We start from the raw sequence: 17,341 nt of genomic DNA on the forward strand, positions 1-17,341 counted from the left end.
ATAAGAAATTTCTCATTATACTAGGCACTAGTAGCTCATACCTGTACTCTAGCTACTCAGAGGTTAAAATCTGAGGATCATCGTTCAAAGCCAGTCTAGAAAAACAAACCTGAGAATCTCTAATGTCCAATTAACTACTAAAAACCTAGAAGTAGAGCTGTGCCTGACATGGTAGAGCACCAGCCTTGAGCACAAAGGCAAAGGAAAGTTGGCCAGACCCTGAGTTCAAACTCTATTTCTGTCACTCACATACACATGCACAGAGAGAGAGAGAGAGAGAGAGAGAGAGAGAGAGAGAGAGAGAGAGAGAGAAATTTCCATTTTCAGTAGAAGGGAAGATCAATTTAGAGAGAAAAATCTACCAGGAAAACCATTTCTGTTAAAGAGATGAAGTCTTCAGAAGTTCATTTATGTCAAAACCTTGCTGAGGAAGTAGGATGACATGCTAAGCATTGTAATGATCTAAAATTCAGACAAATCCAGAATCGAAACCCTGTCCTTCCCATCAGCAGCTATCTAACCTTTGGCAGTGTCATGTTATAACCTTCCTAAGTAACAGCATTCTAATATAAACCTTTCACATTGTAATCCCTAGTTATTCCAGTTGCAAGAAATTAAAATGGTCTTTAAAACTGAATGCATATGAACATTGTTGTGCTGGTGGCTTTAGTGTGTTCTTGTTTGTGGTCTTTTGGGTAGATGCCCAAAAGTGGGGCTGCTGGGTCATAGGGGAGCTCTATGTTTAGCCTTCTGAGGAATCTCCATACAGCTTTCCAGAGTGGCTGAACAAGTTTACATTCCAACCAACAATGAAGTAGGGTTCCCTTTTGGCCACTTCCCCTCCAACATTTGTTATTGTTAGTTTTCTTGATAAAGGACATTCTTACTGGGGTGAGGTGTAATCTCAATGTTGTTTTGCTTTGCATTTCTTTTATGGCCAGTGACATAGAGCACTTTTTCGTATGTCTCTTGGCCATTCTCATTTCCTCATCAGAGAAATCTCTTTTTAAGTCTTTAGCCCACTTGTTGAGGGGGCTATTGGTTCTCTGTGGTTTTGTTTTGAAGGAATTTAATTTTTTTAGTTCTGCATATTTTAGATATGAGGCCTTTGTCTGTTGTATGGCCGGTAAAGATCTTCTCCCAATCTGTGGGCTTTCTGTTTATCTTGCGTGTTATGTCCTTTGCCCTGCAGAAGCTCTGCAGTTTGATGCAGACCCATATGTCCAACCTTTCTTTGATTTGTAGCATTTCTGGGTCTTTGTTAAGGAAGTTCTGTCCTGTGCCAAGGAGGCCAAGTGTTTCTCCTACTCCTTCTTGTAGTGTTTTCAGGGTATCTGTTTTTATTTCAAGGTCTTTGATTCATTTGGAATTCATTTTGGTGCAGGGTGATATATAAGGATCTAGTTTTAGTTTGTTGCATGTGTTGAACCAGTTTTGCCAGCACCATTTGTTAAAAAGGCTATCTTTCTTCCATCCTATTTTTTTTAGCTCCATTATCAAAGATTAAGTAGGCATAGTTCTGTGGGTTCATTTCTGGGTCTTCAATTCTGTTCCATTGGTCTTGAGGCCTGTTCTGGTGCCAATACCAAGCTGTTTTTATTACTATAGCTTTATAATACAGCTTGAAGTTGGGTATTGTAATTCCTCCAGCACTGTTCTTTCTGCTTATGATTGTTTTTGCTATTCGTGGTCTTTTATTGTTCCATATGAATTTCTGGATTGCTTCCTCTATTTCATTAAAAAATGGTGTTGGGATATTAATGAGTATTGCATTGAATTTATAGATAGCCTTTGGCAATATTGCCATTTTGACTATATTAATCCTCCCAATCCAGGAACATGGGAGGTTTTTCCATTTCCTTAGTTTTGCCTTAATTTCATTTTTCATGTTTTTAAAGTTTTCATCATAGAGGTCTTTCACTTCTTTGGTTAAGGTTATTTCTAGGTATTTTATGTTTTTTGAGGCTATTGCAAAAGGAGTTGCTTTCCTGATTTCAGCCTCGGTCTTTGAGTCATTGACATATAGAAAGGCCATTGAATTTTGAGGGTTTATTTTATATCCTGCTACTTTGCCAATGTTTTGCATCAGCTCTAGTAGCTTGGGAGTGGAACTAACCCAGATGCCCCTCAGTAGAGGAATGGATCAGGAAAATGTGGTACATACACCCAATGGAATTTTATGCCTCTATCAGACGAGATCGGGTACATTCAGGGTGGTATGGCTGTAGACTTATGCCTCTATCAGAAAGAATGACATTGCCCCATTTGTAAGGAAATGGAAGAACTTGGAAAAAATTACACTAAGTGAAGTGAGCCAGACCCAAAGAAACATGTACTCTATAGTTTCTCTCCTAGGGAATAATTAGCACAGGTTTAGGCTAGTCACAGCAGAGGATCACAAGAGCCCTACAGCTATGCCCCTATGAACGCATAAGATGATGCTAAGTGAAATGAAATCCATGTTATGGAAACGAGCATTATATCATTGTTGTAATTACTTTCCACACACCATAGGAAACCGTAGCTTCTTTTGTTGATGATCCTCTTGTATCCGTTCCTGTGGTTGTACTCACGCTATCACTGTATCTCATCTGAATACACTGGATACTGTATATACTTGTATTAGAACTAGGGAAGGGAAAAGGAATATCAAAATCAAGAGACAAAGTATAAAAAGACAAATGACTCCAAAAGCAATACTTGCAAAACCATTTGTTTTAAATCAATGAACAACTCATGGGGGGAGAGGTAAAGGGGAAGTGGGGAGGGGGAATGAAGGAGGAGATAACAACCAGTACAAGAAATGTACCCAAGGCATAACACATGAAACTGTAACCCCTCTGGACATCAATTTGACAATAAAATAAAATAACCCAACAAACAAAACCACTGCTTAGGAACATGAGCGACATTTATAATACTTTGAGTGCATATGAACTATATAGGATTCATAGTACTTGTAAACGGATTGAATTTAAATTGTTTTGTTCAACTGCTTAAATATGTTAATAATAATAAATATACAAAAATAAAAAATAAATGAATGCATAAATGAGCGTGTTACAACATATCACCTTTTTTCAAAAGGACTTGAACAATAGCAGTGAAAACCAGCTCTAGAAAACATCCCATGTGTTGTCCCTTGAGGGTTTTAGTACTTCAAGATGAAAGTATCCTTTGTAAGCACGAATCATATAAAGACCTTTGATTTCCAAAAAATGATGCAAACACAAACATTATTTTCTACATATTATATGAAGTTAGAATTCTGAGTTTATATTTAATACAGACTTTTGCTAATGAAGGATATTGTAAGTCTGCATAGTTTTCAGTTAAACAGAATATCTTTATTCCTTTAAAATAACAGCAATGACTGTATTAGCTTTATGTTTGCTATTTGTAACACTGTGTTCTCCTGTGCACCTTATGTGAACCATACCACCAAAGCTCAAAGCAGATGAAGGAGTGAATTAATGTCATGTGCTCCATTTTAGAGAGGAGAAAACTAACAGAGAGAGAGAGAGAGAGAGAGAGAGAGAGAAAATTTACAACTATTAAGTAGCAGGCAACACACTTTCAAGACAAGCTTTTCTTTCACTCTTACAGGCTGCATTACTTGCTTTCTGGATTCTTAAAATTTACAGCATTATTTAACTCTGACAACTGCTTCTCTCCTCATGTTTCTTTCTGTGGTTCCTGTGTCATTTTGCTTCTCTGCACTCCATCTACTTACCACTTAAAAATATTTCCAAGCCATCACGCTTTAAGTCTCCTCTGTCAGTCTGTTTCCCTCTGTGTGTCTCTGTCTTTCTCTCTGCTTCTCTGTCTGTTCTCTGTCTCTGTGTGCTTCTCTCTCCCTCCCTCTCTCTCCCTCCCCTCTCTCAGTGCTACTGAAGATTGAACTCAGCATCTCATATTTGCTAGACCAACACACTATCAAATGAGTTATACCCACACTCCTTTTGCCTTAAATATTTTTCTGATCGGGGGGTTGTATTTATGCTCAAGCTGGCATAAGCCACTGCCCTACTATTTTGTAATACTATTTTGGAATGATTGGCATGAGCTACCATCCCTATCTTAGATCTTTTTTTTAATTGTACAAAATGCAATTTTATTTTTTAATAATTACTTGTTTATTGTCAAAGTGATATACAGAGGGGTTACAGTTTCATACATAAGGCAGTGGGTACTTTTCTTGTACAATTTGTTACCTCCTCCCTCATTTTCCCCCTTCTCCCTCCCCCTTTCCCTCTCCCCAATGAGTTGTTGAGTTGGTTTACACCATATAGTTTTGTAAGTATTGCTTTTGGAATCGGTTGTCTTTTTATCTTTTGTCTCTTGATTTTGATATTCCCTTTCCCTTCCCTAGTTCTAATACCAGTATATACAGTATCCAGGGCACTCAGATGAGACATAGTGATAGCATAGGGACAACCACAAGATAGGAAAGTTTATTAGGATATACTTTCAGTAAATTGAAAGTGATTCTTCTCTAGTGTGAGAAAACAACGCCCAGCTTTTATTGTTGGAGACGTGGTCATGTGAACATTTTACCTCTGACTCTCTGATCTCTACCTTCAGACTATCAAGGTCTCCAGGTGGGAGCCACAATTTGGTCCCTTCAGGTCTTTCTGACAGGACCCTATTTGTCTTGGGTACACTTCAAGGCCAATAATTTACTCGTCTGCGGTATAAAACTTACTTTGGAATGTTTTTTACAAAATCCCACTGCATATTATACTTCACATCCCATCAAGCCATCACCCAAAGTTAGTTGTATAATTTTAGATGCACTACTAGACGTATGAATCACAAAGTAATCCTTCTAAAGAACAAAGGCTGCCACCTCAAGGTTGGCATTTTTATTTTGAGATGAGAATTTCCTAGAAACTTGAACTGAAGGCTTTTTCTTTACAATACTAAACTAAAGATAAATAAAATCCAGTGGACGGTTTTCCAAGATACTGTATGTTATATTCAAGCATATTTGTCATACAGTTATTTATTATGTAGTTACATATAGTTATTATATAATTTATTAAGTAGTTGTTTTTGTAATGGAAATGACAGGAAATTAACCTCCCTCTCAGTACGTGGAAGAAATCTAATTAGAATTTTAAAGTTTTAGAGATCAGGGTAATATAAGATCTTCCAATGGATAAGATAGCCCTAGTCTCTTAAGCTAAATGGCTTCTAGACAACCACTAGGCATAGCTGAGAGGTGCTTTGCAAATTTTAAACATATCACTGCTTTTTCTTCTCTAGTTTTGTACTATTCTCAGCCTTAGGGAGAGGAAGGGGAAAAAGGAAGCCAGAAAGGAATGATAATGATCCTTTTAGCATACCAATAATAAAATGGAATGATACAGCCAGATTCAATTATTTTGATATAAATTGTCTTCCTGAAACAGAGTTTTTGTCCTAACAATGAATGCTTTGGATTAAGATTTCCCAAGCAAGTAAAAACTTATCTGTCCAATGGTACTCTGATCTCAGGCATAAATATATATCCCAGAAGCTCATGGAAGCCAAGATAAACACTGGAACAATGAACCCATAGAAGAAATGTCCTCGTGGGGGCACAGATCTTAATGCATTGTCAATTGCACATATTTTCTGTAAGCAGGATAAATGCAAACAATTCATAATGTATGCTCTGCCAACTTAACCATGAGCCTAATCTTGGTTACAGTTTCCTCTGTTTTTAGTTGAGATTTCAGAAGCATTTGCAAGTGCCCTAGTTAGCTGGAAACAGATGGTCTGTTCTGCTCCTTCGCGGGATCCATCAGTACAGTCTACAGTAGCTTCTTCACAGTGCTTTCAAAATGTTTCACACTATTTATTCTTTCTAGGGATTTTTTTCTGGTTTTGGTTTAGGTTTGAGTGCATGTGGTGATGGTCTATTTTGGCAGTTTAGCCCTTAAAGTAATCATTGTTTGATGAAATGTTACGTCCCAAGAATCAATCTTTATGATAAAAGCTCTGGAGAAGCTAGGAATCAATGGCACATACCTCAATATAACACAGACCATATCTGACCAACCTACAGCCAGCATTAAACTTAATGGTGAAAAATCTCAACCCTCTTCCTCTAAAATGAAGAAGGAGACAAGGATGTCCATTCTCTCCACTTCTCTTACTATGGTACTGAATTCCTAGCAAGAGCAACAAGGCAAGAGAAAAACATAAGGGGAACCAGATAGGGAATGTGGAAGTAAAACTCTCCCTCTGTGCAGATGACATGATCCTGTACATATGATCTTACAAACTACTGGAGCTGATCCAAAACTTCAAAGTAGTAGGGTACAAAGTCAGTCTTCAGGACATTTCTATTGTCTTGGAGAGCTAGCAACCTCTGGATTGGTTTTAGCACATGTGGTACTTCTTTTTTTTTTTTTTTTTTTTGCCAGTCCTGGGCCTTGGACTCAGGGCCTGAGCACTGTCCCTGGCTTCTTCCCGCTCAAGGCTAGCACTCTGCCACTTGAGCCACAGCGCCGCTTCTGGCCGTTTTCTGTATATGTGGTACTGGGGAATCGAACCTAGGGCCTCGTGTATCCGAGGCAGGCACTCTTGCCGCTAGGCTATATCCCCAGCCCCACATGTGGTACTTCTTGATAGCTAAATGCAGGTAACTTTTCTTGCTCTGAAAGATCATGTGACATTGGAAACAGCAGAAGTGGCATGTACATGAATAATGGAGACGCTTCCTGCTTCAGGTCAGTATTTTCTGGCAAGTCTCCAATCAATTAAAAACAAATGAAAATGAATCTATAATATTGTGAGGTTTTGCACAAGCATTTTGCTGTCAAATTACACAACTTTTTGTGAGACAAAAAACATGACAAGTTCTAATACAAAATCTCGGGTCTAAAAGGGAACCTAGATTTGTCAATTCTATCACCTCACATTCAAGTACAGAAAATGGAAGACCAAAGAGCTTAAATGATGCATGAAGAATCACACAACTGTTTCATGAGTGTCAAGATCAAGATAGGATCTCAATTTTCTCTACTATTCCATGAACAACTGTTTTAGCTTCCATTGCTTACCCCAATAATAGGTATAAATGTAAGACATTTTGATTATAAAAGCCAAAGTCCAAAGCTGTACACTAGTAGTTCACACCTGTAATACAAGGAACTCAGTAGTCTGAGATCTGAGGGTTACAGTTCAAAGCCAGCCCACTGGGCAGGAAAATCTGTGAAACACTTAGCTCTAGTTAACCACCAAAAAGCCAGAAGTGAAGATTTGGCTCAAGTGGTAGAGTGATAACCTTGAGGGGAAACAAAAGCTCAAGAAAAAGTGTACAGGCTCAAGCCCCAGATTGGAACTCATGCATACCTAAAAGAATCAAAGTATGAGATTAACGGGACTCCCCCCACCCCCCAGTAATGACTGCTTTATTACCAAACTGAGACCTCAAATTTGCTGATGCATCTTTCTTAGTGCAATCAACCTGTTAATATTGAATACCATCACAGCCTTGTATTCACTCAGTACCTCTCTTACTCACATTACATAAAGTGGTGAAGAGCTGGAGGCAGTGAGATTGTTTTGTTGACTAAGTCTGTGAACTTCTTCTTAATTCAATGTATTAAATTAAAAGATGAAATGCCCACAATTTATTAAAACTGAACCAAGGTTAACTTTATTTAAAGAAAGAACTGTGCATGGTAATGTAAGGTCAAAATTATAAGAGACTAAGTGAAGGAAAATCTATATGGACTTTCTGTACCCTTTGTAACTTGTTGCACATTGAAGACTATTTTAAAACCAAAAGTTTAATCAAAGCAACTGTAAATATATAGTGATAAGCACTAAGTAAGCATTAAATGTTGAAGACTGGTAATAAGTTCATTTCCTGTCAGTGATATGATATGAGGTATAGGTGTTTTTCTGGACAGGAAGGTGAAGTCCCAAGCTGTCTGCTGGTATTGACATTTACAAAGTATCTCTAACAGGAAATACAAGATTTGACAAATGCTGTGAATCTCAATGATCAGCTACCAGCCTCACCCCATCCCCCAACACATGCATACGCGTGCTCACACACACACAAGTTTCAAGCACAGAGCCAGAGTTCTAACATGTACCCTGCTATTTCTCAGGCACCTTGACAGTCCCAAGACTCAGTCCCTTGTACAGAAGACTACTACCCGAAAGCAGAAAAACACTCTCATGTTGTACCTCATGGTAGTCATTTCCTCCCAATTCCCTGCCCTTCTCACCAGCTACCTGCAACCTTATGAATTGTGGCACTTTCCAACTTTCTTTCTGATGAAGCTCAACTGAATTAGGTGGCTCTTCAGGACCAAGGACAGAAACCAAGCAACTATAGACTCTGGTACTCTATTTTCCTATGCTTGCATTTTTAACCATTTGATCACTGTTAATATGATATTCAGATTCTGAATACAAGTTATACTATGTCAGTATTGTTGATTCTATTCAGCTAATACACCTGTTTTCTATGATGTGATAGTAATCTTTTGGGATGCATCTTCCACTCTAAGTAAAAGTGGGCACTGAAAATACTTATTTAATAATGATTTTTACACAGCACAACTTAAAACTAACATGTAAAATGATCTGAAGAGCACGGTGCATGGTTAGTAACAATGTAAACCATGTGGTTTAAATAGTAAAAACATGTTATAACTAGTATAAAAAGAGTGTGAACATTTTTTCACCACAAAAAAGATATAACTGAGTTGATGGACTTATGAATCAGCTTTTATATGGAAATCATCATAGACATTGTAAATACAGGTTTTTGTCAGCTATAACTCAATAAATTTAAAAATAAATAGTATAAAAACATGCTCCAAAGGCCTCTGGGTAGAGTTAGTAAAATTAAATGATTACTATTTTATATACAATAGAAGAAAGAAAAATAGATGTTAAAATTAGAAAATTAAGGATTTATATCTCAGTGCTAATAGTTGTTTTAAAGAGAGGGAAGGTCACTCTCTTTTGATCTGTTGAGACCCATCTTCCCCTGTCCCCCCACCCAAAAGGCAAAGTTATTAGGAGAGCTGGAAAATAATGTTATATAAAAGTCTAGAAATGCATTTGACATTTAGCAATCTTAGAGGCCGCTATCCAAAAGATGGTGACCTACCTCTGTAACCTATCGAAGGTCATCTGCCAAGATGAAGAGATCTCTACTGCCAGCAGGGGGAAAGCTAATGCTCTTCAAGATCTGGAGAGCTAATGGTCTCCAGTCAATGAGGGATGATAGTTACATGGACTTTGAACTCTAGGACAAGGTGTGCATTCTACCATACACGCCTTTCCTCCAAAAGATTACGAGATTGTTCAATAGGATTTCAAGCTTCAGTTATCTCTAGCAGAACCTTTCTTGATTATGGATACTTTATCCTCTGCCTTCCTTTCTCTAAGTCCCTCTCCCAATGTTTCCTAAAGATGTTTACTGGACCAAAGAGCAGGCAGATTTAGGTTAAAATCCTGACATGACCACTTGGAACAGATAGTAGTCTTCTTATCTTTAAAATGCAGATAATAATTGTTGTGATCATACTAAAATAATGAATGGAAGTGTGGTGATTATTGTGTCTCTTCCATGAGAATGATGCATATAAACAGGTTGGAAGATGTACAAGCAGTATCTGAACCACACGTAGCACTTGATGAAGTAGTAGCCAATGTACTAATCTATTAACAAGTCATAATCTTGTCCAGTTTTTGCTTTTAGGTGACTCCTGTTACAGTGGTTGATTTTTATACCATTTTGAATGATAGGTGAAATTAATAGCTAATTCTTCCTCCCCTTTCCCTTTCTTTCCACACATATATATTCAAATTATATGTAAATCTAATAGAATAAGCTTATGTTTTACTGTGTTGTTTGTCATATTCTTGAAGTATTGTATATAACTCAAGAGACTTGCCATCGACTTTCATCAAATACCATAGTTTATTCCTAGCCTAAAATATATGTTAATTTGCCAAATGCAAATATAAACTAAACTTTGCAAGAACACATCTGTTGTATAGGCAGCTCAAATTTTGCACAAATTGTGAAGGCACACATATAAACAGTAAAAACTAAGTATATCATTATAGGAAACCTAAGGGGTAAAATGAAAAGAAACTCCTTTTTACAGTTTAATGTACATATCTTAGCAAAATATTGGGCTTATGATTCTTATGCAAGGATAAATAAGTATGCTGAATTATCATTCCAACTGCCAGCTTGGCATCGTTGTTAAGAGTCACTCTGTCTTTCAGACTGATGATTATTCAACAAATCTGTTTTTTCATGTGCTGTATTTAGGTAGTGATGGGATTATTTCGTGCTATCTTTTATTTGTATTATGGTGCTTCATGTTTAGTATATTTAGATTCTTCTTCATCAAGTGTGTGATTTTTCCTTCAAAATGTTCTTCAGTGCAAAAAAAGATGAGCAGAAATAAATTGTTCCAGGACATCCCTTCCTTTAGAGACATGAGTTCCTCCAGCATTAAAAAAATAAAAAGATTGAGTTCCAAATTGGTGAAATTGCTTCTTCATGTGGCATGGTGACATGCTGTCTTGTTACAGGGGAAAATGTGCTCTCATTTATGAGGAGCTGTTCCGTGAAAAAGTTTTATTTAGCCCACGTAGCCAAACCACGGATTTGTAGGTGTTACCTCCTTTTCGAATTACCAGGTGGTTTTTCTTTTTCATTATCATTATTGCTTCTGCTCTGTCAGCTGTAATACAGTTTAGTAGCAGCCTTTTAAAAATAAGATGTCTCTCAAAATAGGCAGAACAGTTGGCCAGACAGAAAAGAGATACAGTAGCAACCAAAAAAAAGTAGCTCTGCTGTTCATCTGTGTGTTGCTTGGGGAACCACTTCTGAGAACTGTGTTCACACATATGTAGATGAGTAAGCATGGAGTGAAAATAGGATCTGGGTATCCAAACAAAGGGCTTTTATCTGAGGTTATTAGAGACATCAAATGATAGAAGAACTGCTTTGGTTTAGAGAATACTTCCATGTTTCACTTTCAGTTCAAATAAAAACATCTAAGCAAATGTATTAGCTGGCTTTATCCACTTTGTTCATGAGAAAACTTTGAACTCCAGAAATCAATGAACACTTTAATTTAAAAATTCAAGATCAACAGATGGGCCAGGCTGGAGACTCACAGTCTTTGTATAGCAGAGAGCCAGCAGCATTTTCACTGTGGTTTATTTCTATTTTCCTCCTTAAATCAAGTAAAATAAAATGAGATCCTGCAATATTGACTCTCTGGGCACAGTGACATTTTTCTGCTGCCCAGACATCCCTGTGATTAGCAAGGATGAAGATGACCAGTGAGGAGCAAAGGTTCCAGCCCCTCTCATCACTTCTTGGTCAGGAAAAGATGATGCGCTGCCTCCTTCAGAACACAATTTGGAAGAGTTCGGCCAAGCTGCCCTCCCACCCTCCTGCTCTTCAACATCCTACTGGGTATCCAACAATGCCCAATCAGTGCCTGTAAGAGACTTGTTTGCAGAAATTTCCATCCTGAACATGATGACAAATACAGAGGTCCCTGCTGCTTCCTCATTTTACCACTCTGCCTGACTCTTTTGCTACTGTGCATATAAATCTGATATCAGATTATTTAAAAAATTGATTTGCCTTTGTGCTCTCTGCTTACTCTTGAGTAACAGTTGTCTTTATTTCTAAACCTTTTTCCTCTAAGTGATAAAGTTTTACCAAATCCTATTTCCATCATAGTTCCATTTCTTGTCCCTTGGCCTCACTTAAATTCTAGTACACAAGTTTTAAGCTGGGTCCTTAGACCAGGCATGCATGATGAAGGAAATCATGGCCACCTAAAAATGTCTACGAAATTATGTATAATCATATGTAGCTTCTCCATACGTCTAGGGGTTTTTTTTTTGTTTTTTTTTTTTGAGAAAATGATCCATGTCTTTTGTCAAACTCACAAATGGGTACATAATTCTCCAAATGTGTGTGTGTATGTGTGTGTGTGTGTGTGTGTGTGTGTTTATGGTGTGTCAGTACTGGGGCTTGACCTCAGGTCTCATGCTACTGCTTGACTTTCTCACTCAGGGCTAGAGCTCACCACTTGAGCTACAGCTCCACTTCTGGCAGTTTTGCTGGTTAATTGGAGATAGGAGTTCATGGACTTTTCTGCCCAGGCTGGCTTCAAACCCAGATCCTCAGTTCTTAGCCTCCTTAGTCACTAGGTTTATATATGTGACGCACCAATGCCCAACACCTCTCCAAATCTTAAGAACTACTATCCCTCAGGCTATGTTACATTATATTACATGCCATTCCTTGGGGGTGGGGGTGTCTACCAAATGTATCTTGTCATCTTTTTTTCACTCTAGTTTACAGCTGGCTTCATATTTCTTTTAACTATTTTGTATGATGTTCTATTTAAGTACTGGAAATATGGAGGGAAAGAGGGGACATTATATTCCAAACCTCTGCTAGTAACCTTGGCTGGTATTTTCTGTATGTGCCATTTCATTTAGTGCCTCTGCAAACCTACTAGGTAGACAGATCCATATTTTTAAAAATGAGAAAATGGGACCTCAACAAGGTTATTATCACCACAAAATATGAATAGCAAGTCCAGATTTAAATCTGTGTTTACATGTGGATTTTATTCTCCCCACATAGTATCTCTAGGAAGCATGAGTGTTCATAGACTAATAATAGCATTGCATTTTATAACAAATTTTTTTTCAAATTTTTATTATCAAACTGATGTACAGAGAGGTTACATCTCAACCAATAGAAAAGAATTGAATGTGCTGGTGCTTACCTTGTCCTCCCAGCTGAGTTGGAAGTGTGAATAGGAAGACAGTCATCCATGTCTGCACAAGCACAAAATCCACACCCTGTTTAAAAACCAACTAGACTGGAGGCATGGCTCAAGTGATAGAGTACCTGCCTAACAGATACAAATGCTGCCCTAAAAAAGATACATTTATTAAGCTTTATGCATAAAAAATCAAATACAAATGTACAAATGTTTGTGCCTTATATCTAAACCAAAGGTCAGACTATTTATTACTTAGTGTATTTCTTAACACATTCACTTAATGAACTAATGTATTAAATCCGTCTAGTCTCAGGTGCTTTGCTAAGTTTTAGAATACAGTGGTTCTAAGCCCTGTGATCCCATTTGATTCCTCTGGGGGACTTTTACAACGTATCAACATCTCGACATGACAGGAGAAATTTGGGTCGTGGATGCTGAACCTGGCCAGTGTATTTTCTAAAGCTCTTCCCCAGCTCCCTTGATACAGAGTCGTGCTTTTTCAGTGCTGTCTGACCACACCAGTATCACCTGGGACCTTGTTACACAGCTCATTTCTTAGTCTCACCCTCACCCTCACCACCCCTATACCAGAAATGGCAAGGCAGGGCCAGCACTCTCTGCTTACAAGCTATCTAGATGTTCCTGGTGCAAGCTACAGGTTCATAAATATTCCTGTAGAGACACAGGAGAGATCAGGTAGGATACTCACTGTTGAGCATTTCTACTGGATCTCAAAGAATTCTGGGATGCCCCAAATTTGTGATTTAATTCCCTAGCACAGTCCCATCATCTGTAACTTTTTCATGTATTATCACTGCATTAAAAAGAAATGGCTAGGGCTGGGGATATGGCCTAGTGGCAAGAGTGCCTGCCTCATATACATGAGGCCCTGGGTTCGATTCCCCAGCACCACATATACAGAAAATGGCCAGAAGTGGCGCTGTGGCTCAAGTGGCAGAGTGCTAGCCTTGAGCAAAAAGAAGCCAGGGACAGTGCTCAGGCCCTGAGTCCAAGCCCCAGGACTGGCCAAAAAAAAAAAGAAAAAGAAAAAAAAGAAATGGCTAGGTCAAAGGGGACGACACAGATCAAGATGCATCATAGTCACATACTGCTTCGTTAAATGACACCTCCCTTGTACAACTACTCAAAGTTAATGTTTTTAAAGGGGGGGGGGAGTGACAAAGAATAGGAAGATGACAGGCAAGGATGGACAATATCCTCACAAACCACCACACATGCTTTCTGACCAAGACAGCGACTTATCAAAATCGTCTTTGTTTTTACTTTTTTAAAGTTCATGTGAAAGGGTGACACTGATGAAGTTACATTGTACAATAAATTGACATACTGAACTCAAACTCCTTTGTACAACTACTTAAAGCTTTGAAAAATTATTTTTAAAAAAGGAATGACTGAGGCTGGGAATATGGCCTAGTGGAAAGAGTGCTTGCCTCCTATACATGAAGCCCTGGGTTTGATTCCTTAGCACCACATATATACAAACAGGCCAGAAGTAGCACTGTGGCTCAAGTGGTAGAGTGCTAGCCTTGAGCAAAAAGAAGCCAGAAACAGTGCCCTGAGTCCAAGCCCCAGGACTGGCAAAAAACAAAACAAAACAAAAAAGAAAAAAGTAATGGCTATCTGTGCCTGCCAGCTATTAAATGAAGTGTTTATAAGAAAGTAGTGAAAGAATGTATGTATGGATATTATACATGGATGTATACGTTTTAAGAAAGTAGTGGTTTGTGAGTAATATCCACTATAAAGGTGGTATGAACCTTACATATATATATTACATGCAGAGAGAAAGAACTACAAAATACTGTAATTATAAGATATAAAATGTTAAAAGCTAAATATTTCTGCTAAAGGATTTCAAAGCATTCTTTGTGTTGTGTTTCCTTTCTAAGTAATGCCACTGTTTTTGATAATATACTTAGTATTCTTTCATCTCTATTAATGTAGGTTTTTTAAAATCAATTTATGGTGGTATGATTGATGTCCAATAAACTAGACATATTTGAAACATTTATTTAAATAAAAATTGGGTATCTATGCATATGGGTATCATAAAGCTGTTTTAAGGAGGTATCCAGTTCTATTATAGTGTCTGTTACTATAGTAGTATCTATTGCTATCGATTACTGTATCTTGTACAAGCCCCCCACCACCACCCTACACACACTCTAAATGAGGAATAAGGTTACAGAAAGGATCCTTGAGTGATAAGGTAATACTTATAAGGTAACTAGATATCAGTCAAAATAAACAAAATGGGAAAATGGCTTTACAATATGGAAGTAGAACCTCTCCTACCTATTTAAAGTCCATGGCTCTTGATGTTATTGATATTTATCACATAGTGTTTTTGAAATGCCTATTAGACTGGGGCTGTACCCTAGTGGAGGACACTTGCCAGACATAGACAAGGCCCTGGATTCTATCCCTAGCACTGCAAGAGATAACATGAAAATATCACCCAACTCCTGTGTTTCTTAAAATTTCAGTGGAGACTAGCCTAATGGGGCTAGTATGTATTTCACTCCCAGTCATGGAGAGCAGCAAGCAGCCCCTGATTCAGTGTCTACCAATGGCTTCTCGTGTTGGGGTGATCACAAATTGCTTCAACCACCAATCCACTCTCAAATGCTTACTTTGCTCTTCTGTGTAATACTGAGAACAGCCTGCCTAAAACTAAGGTTGTGTTCATTGCAATGATATACAGTATCTGGCTTTTAATTTCCTTTGACCTCTCTTCCTCCTTTCACTTGAAGAAATCTATAAATTTTCATTCATTTATCATTACCCATGTGTGCTAATTCTGGGCATTAACTGTTTTAATGTTGAAGTCTTTGCTCCGTTTCAGGTTGGCTCCACGAGTTGGGAAAGAGGTTGGAGTCTCCGTACTATGGGAACAGCACTCTAGGTGGGCCCTCCATCCGTAGTGCCTACATTGCTGCCCTTTACTTCACCCTTAGCAGTCTCACCAGCGTTGGCTTTGGGAATGTCTCCGCCAACACAGATGCAGAGAAGATCTTCTCTATATGCACCATGCTCATTGGCGGTAAGGGAACTTTCTCCATACCCAGAAAAGCAACTGGTGGCTGCCAAATTTGCTGTTCTGTTTGCTGTGCTCCAAAACACAATGGAGCCAAATTGGTTGACATGGGAAGACTCTAAAAGCACTAATTAGGAAATCAGTGACAAGCATTTTAATGCACGTATAAATTAGCAATGAAAGCCCGTGATGTTAATGAGTTCCATTTCTTTTTCTGGACAGATGAATAAACACCTGATGGTTGATTTTCCAAGGGCAAGCCCTTTGTTTTCTTAACATAGTGTTTACCTCCTGTGATTGTGAGTTAGTTGAGTCTGAATTGCAGGGATATATTTGAAACTTTGTTTTAGAGTCCCAAATAGGTAAGCATTATCAGGTTTTATTAATACTAGTATATTAAGGATGCTTGATATATCGTTTGGTTAAATATAAAAATAAAATTAAAGACAAAAAACCCAGTGCAATAATAAATAGTAATTATTATTTTTCTTTAAATTCCACGCTCTATGATAAGTGATTTAGCCCAATACCATAATAATTCTCTCTCTGTGCTGTGTGTGTGTGTGTGTGTGTGTGTGTGTGTGTGTGTGTGTGTGTGTGTGGAGAGAGAGAGAGAACTGGGGTTTGAACTCAGCACCTCATACTTTTGAATGATAGTCTACCATTTGATCCACAACACTATTCCCAGCTTTTTTCTGGTTAATTGGAGATAGGAGTTTCACTGACTGTTGGTGCTGGCTTTGTTTTGAACAGTGATCCTCATATCTCAGCCTCCTGAGTAACTAGGATTACAGGAATAAGCCACCAGTGCCAGATTCCATAAGTAATTCTGAATGCAATTTTATGAGTCTCACATTGTTATTGTCCCATTTAACAAATAGGTTATGGCAATATTTTCTCTGAGCTCTAAACCTACTTTTCTATACTTGCTTTGAAATGTTGGCATTTGACTCTACAAAGGGTTCTTCTTTGCTAGATGACTTTACTTAGGTCTGCCAGTAGGTGGCACCAGAGGGAGACTGGCAGGAAAGAAGAAAGGAAAAAGTGGCAGGCTTCTGGGGTCAACCCTTTGCTCCTGAGAAATCCTTACATCTCTTTAGAAGTGTCAGTGTCAGAGCCCTGCCTTCTCGAGACTTCTTACAACTTTTCCTTTGGGCACCCATGTCTGATGCCCACGCTTAAGGAGCACTTTCTTCATTGATTATGTCCATTTTACCCCTGTGCTCCCTTTCTGCTCATCAACCCTCCAACACACCAAAGAAATGCATTCTCCATATAACTCCCTCTGTTGAAATATTTACCAATATTTTCACTTTTCTGAACCTTCTAACTAATATAGAATTGAAATTATTTTTACCTGTATTTTTTTAATGACACATCTCAATCTTGGGGGATTAAATAAACCATTCCAAATCCATTTGTCCCATACTTAAACATGTCAAAATTTGAACCCAAGTGAATACTTCTATTTTCCAATAGATAGAGG

General features: G+C 38.0%; 1 protein-coding gene across 1 annotated transcript in view; it reads left to right on the plus strand.

The window, feature by feature from the left end:
• The window catches only part of Kcnh8 (potassium voltage-gated channel subfamily H member 8), a 367,265-nt gene that overhangs the window by 263,447 nt on the left and 86,477 nt on the right, over nt 1-17,341 (plus strand). The window contains exon 8 of the mRNA XM_048354862.1: nt 15,664-15,861. Within this exon, the coding sequence (XP_048210819.1) occupies nt 15,664-15,861 (198 nt within the window). The remainder of the gene's footprint in view (nt 1-15,663; nt 15,862-17,341) is intronic.

This window comes from Perognathus longimembris, chromosome 10, assembly GCF_023159225.1.
Source record: "Perognathus longimembris pacificus isolate PPM17 chromosome 10, ASM2315922v1, whole genome shotgun sequence".
Lineage (NCBI taxonomy): Eukaryota > Metazoa > Chordata > Mammalia > Rodentia > Heteromyidae > Perognathus > Perognathus longimembris.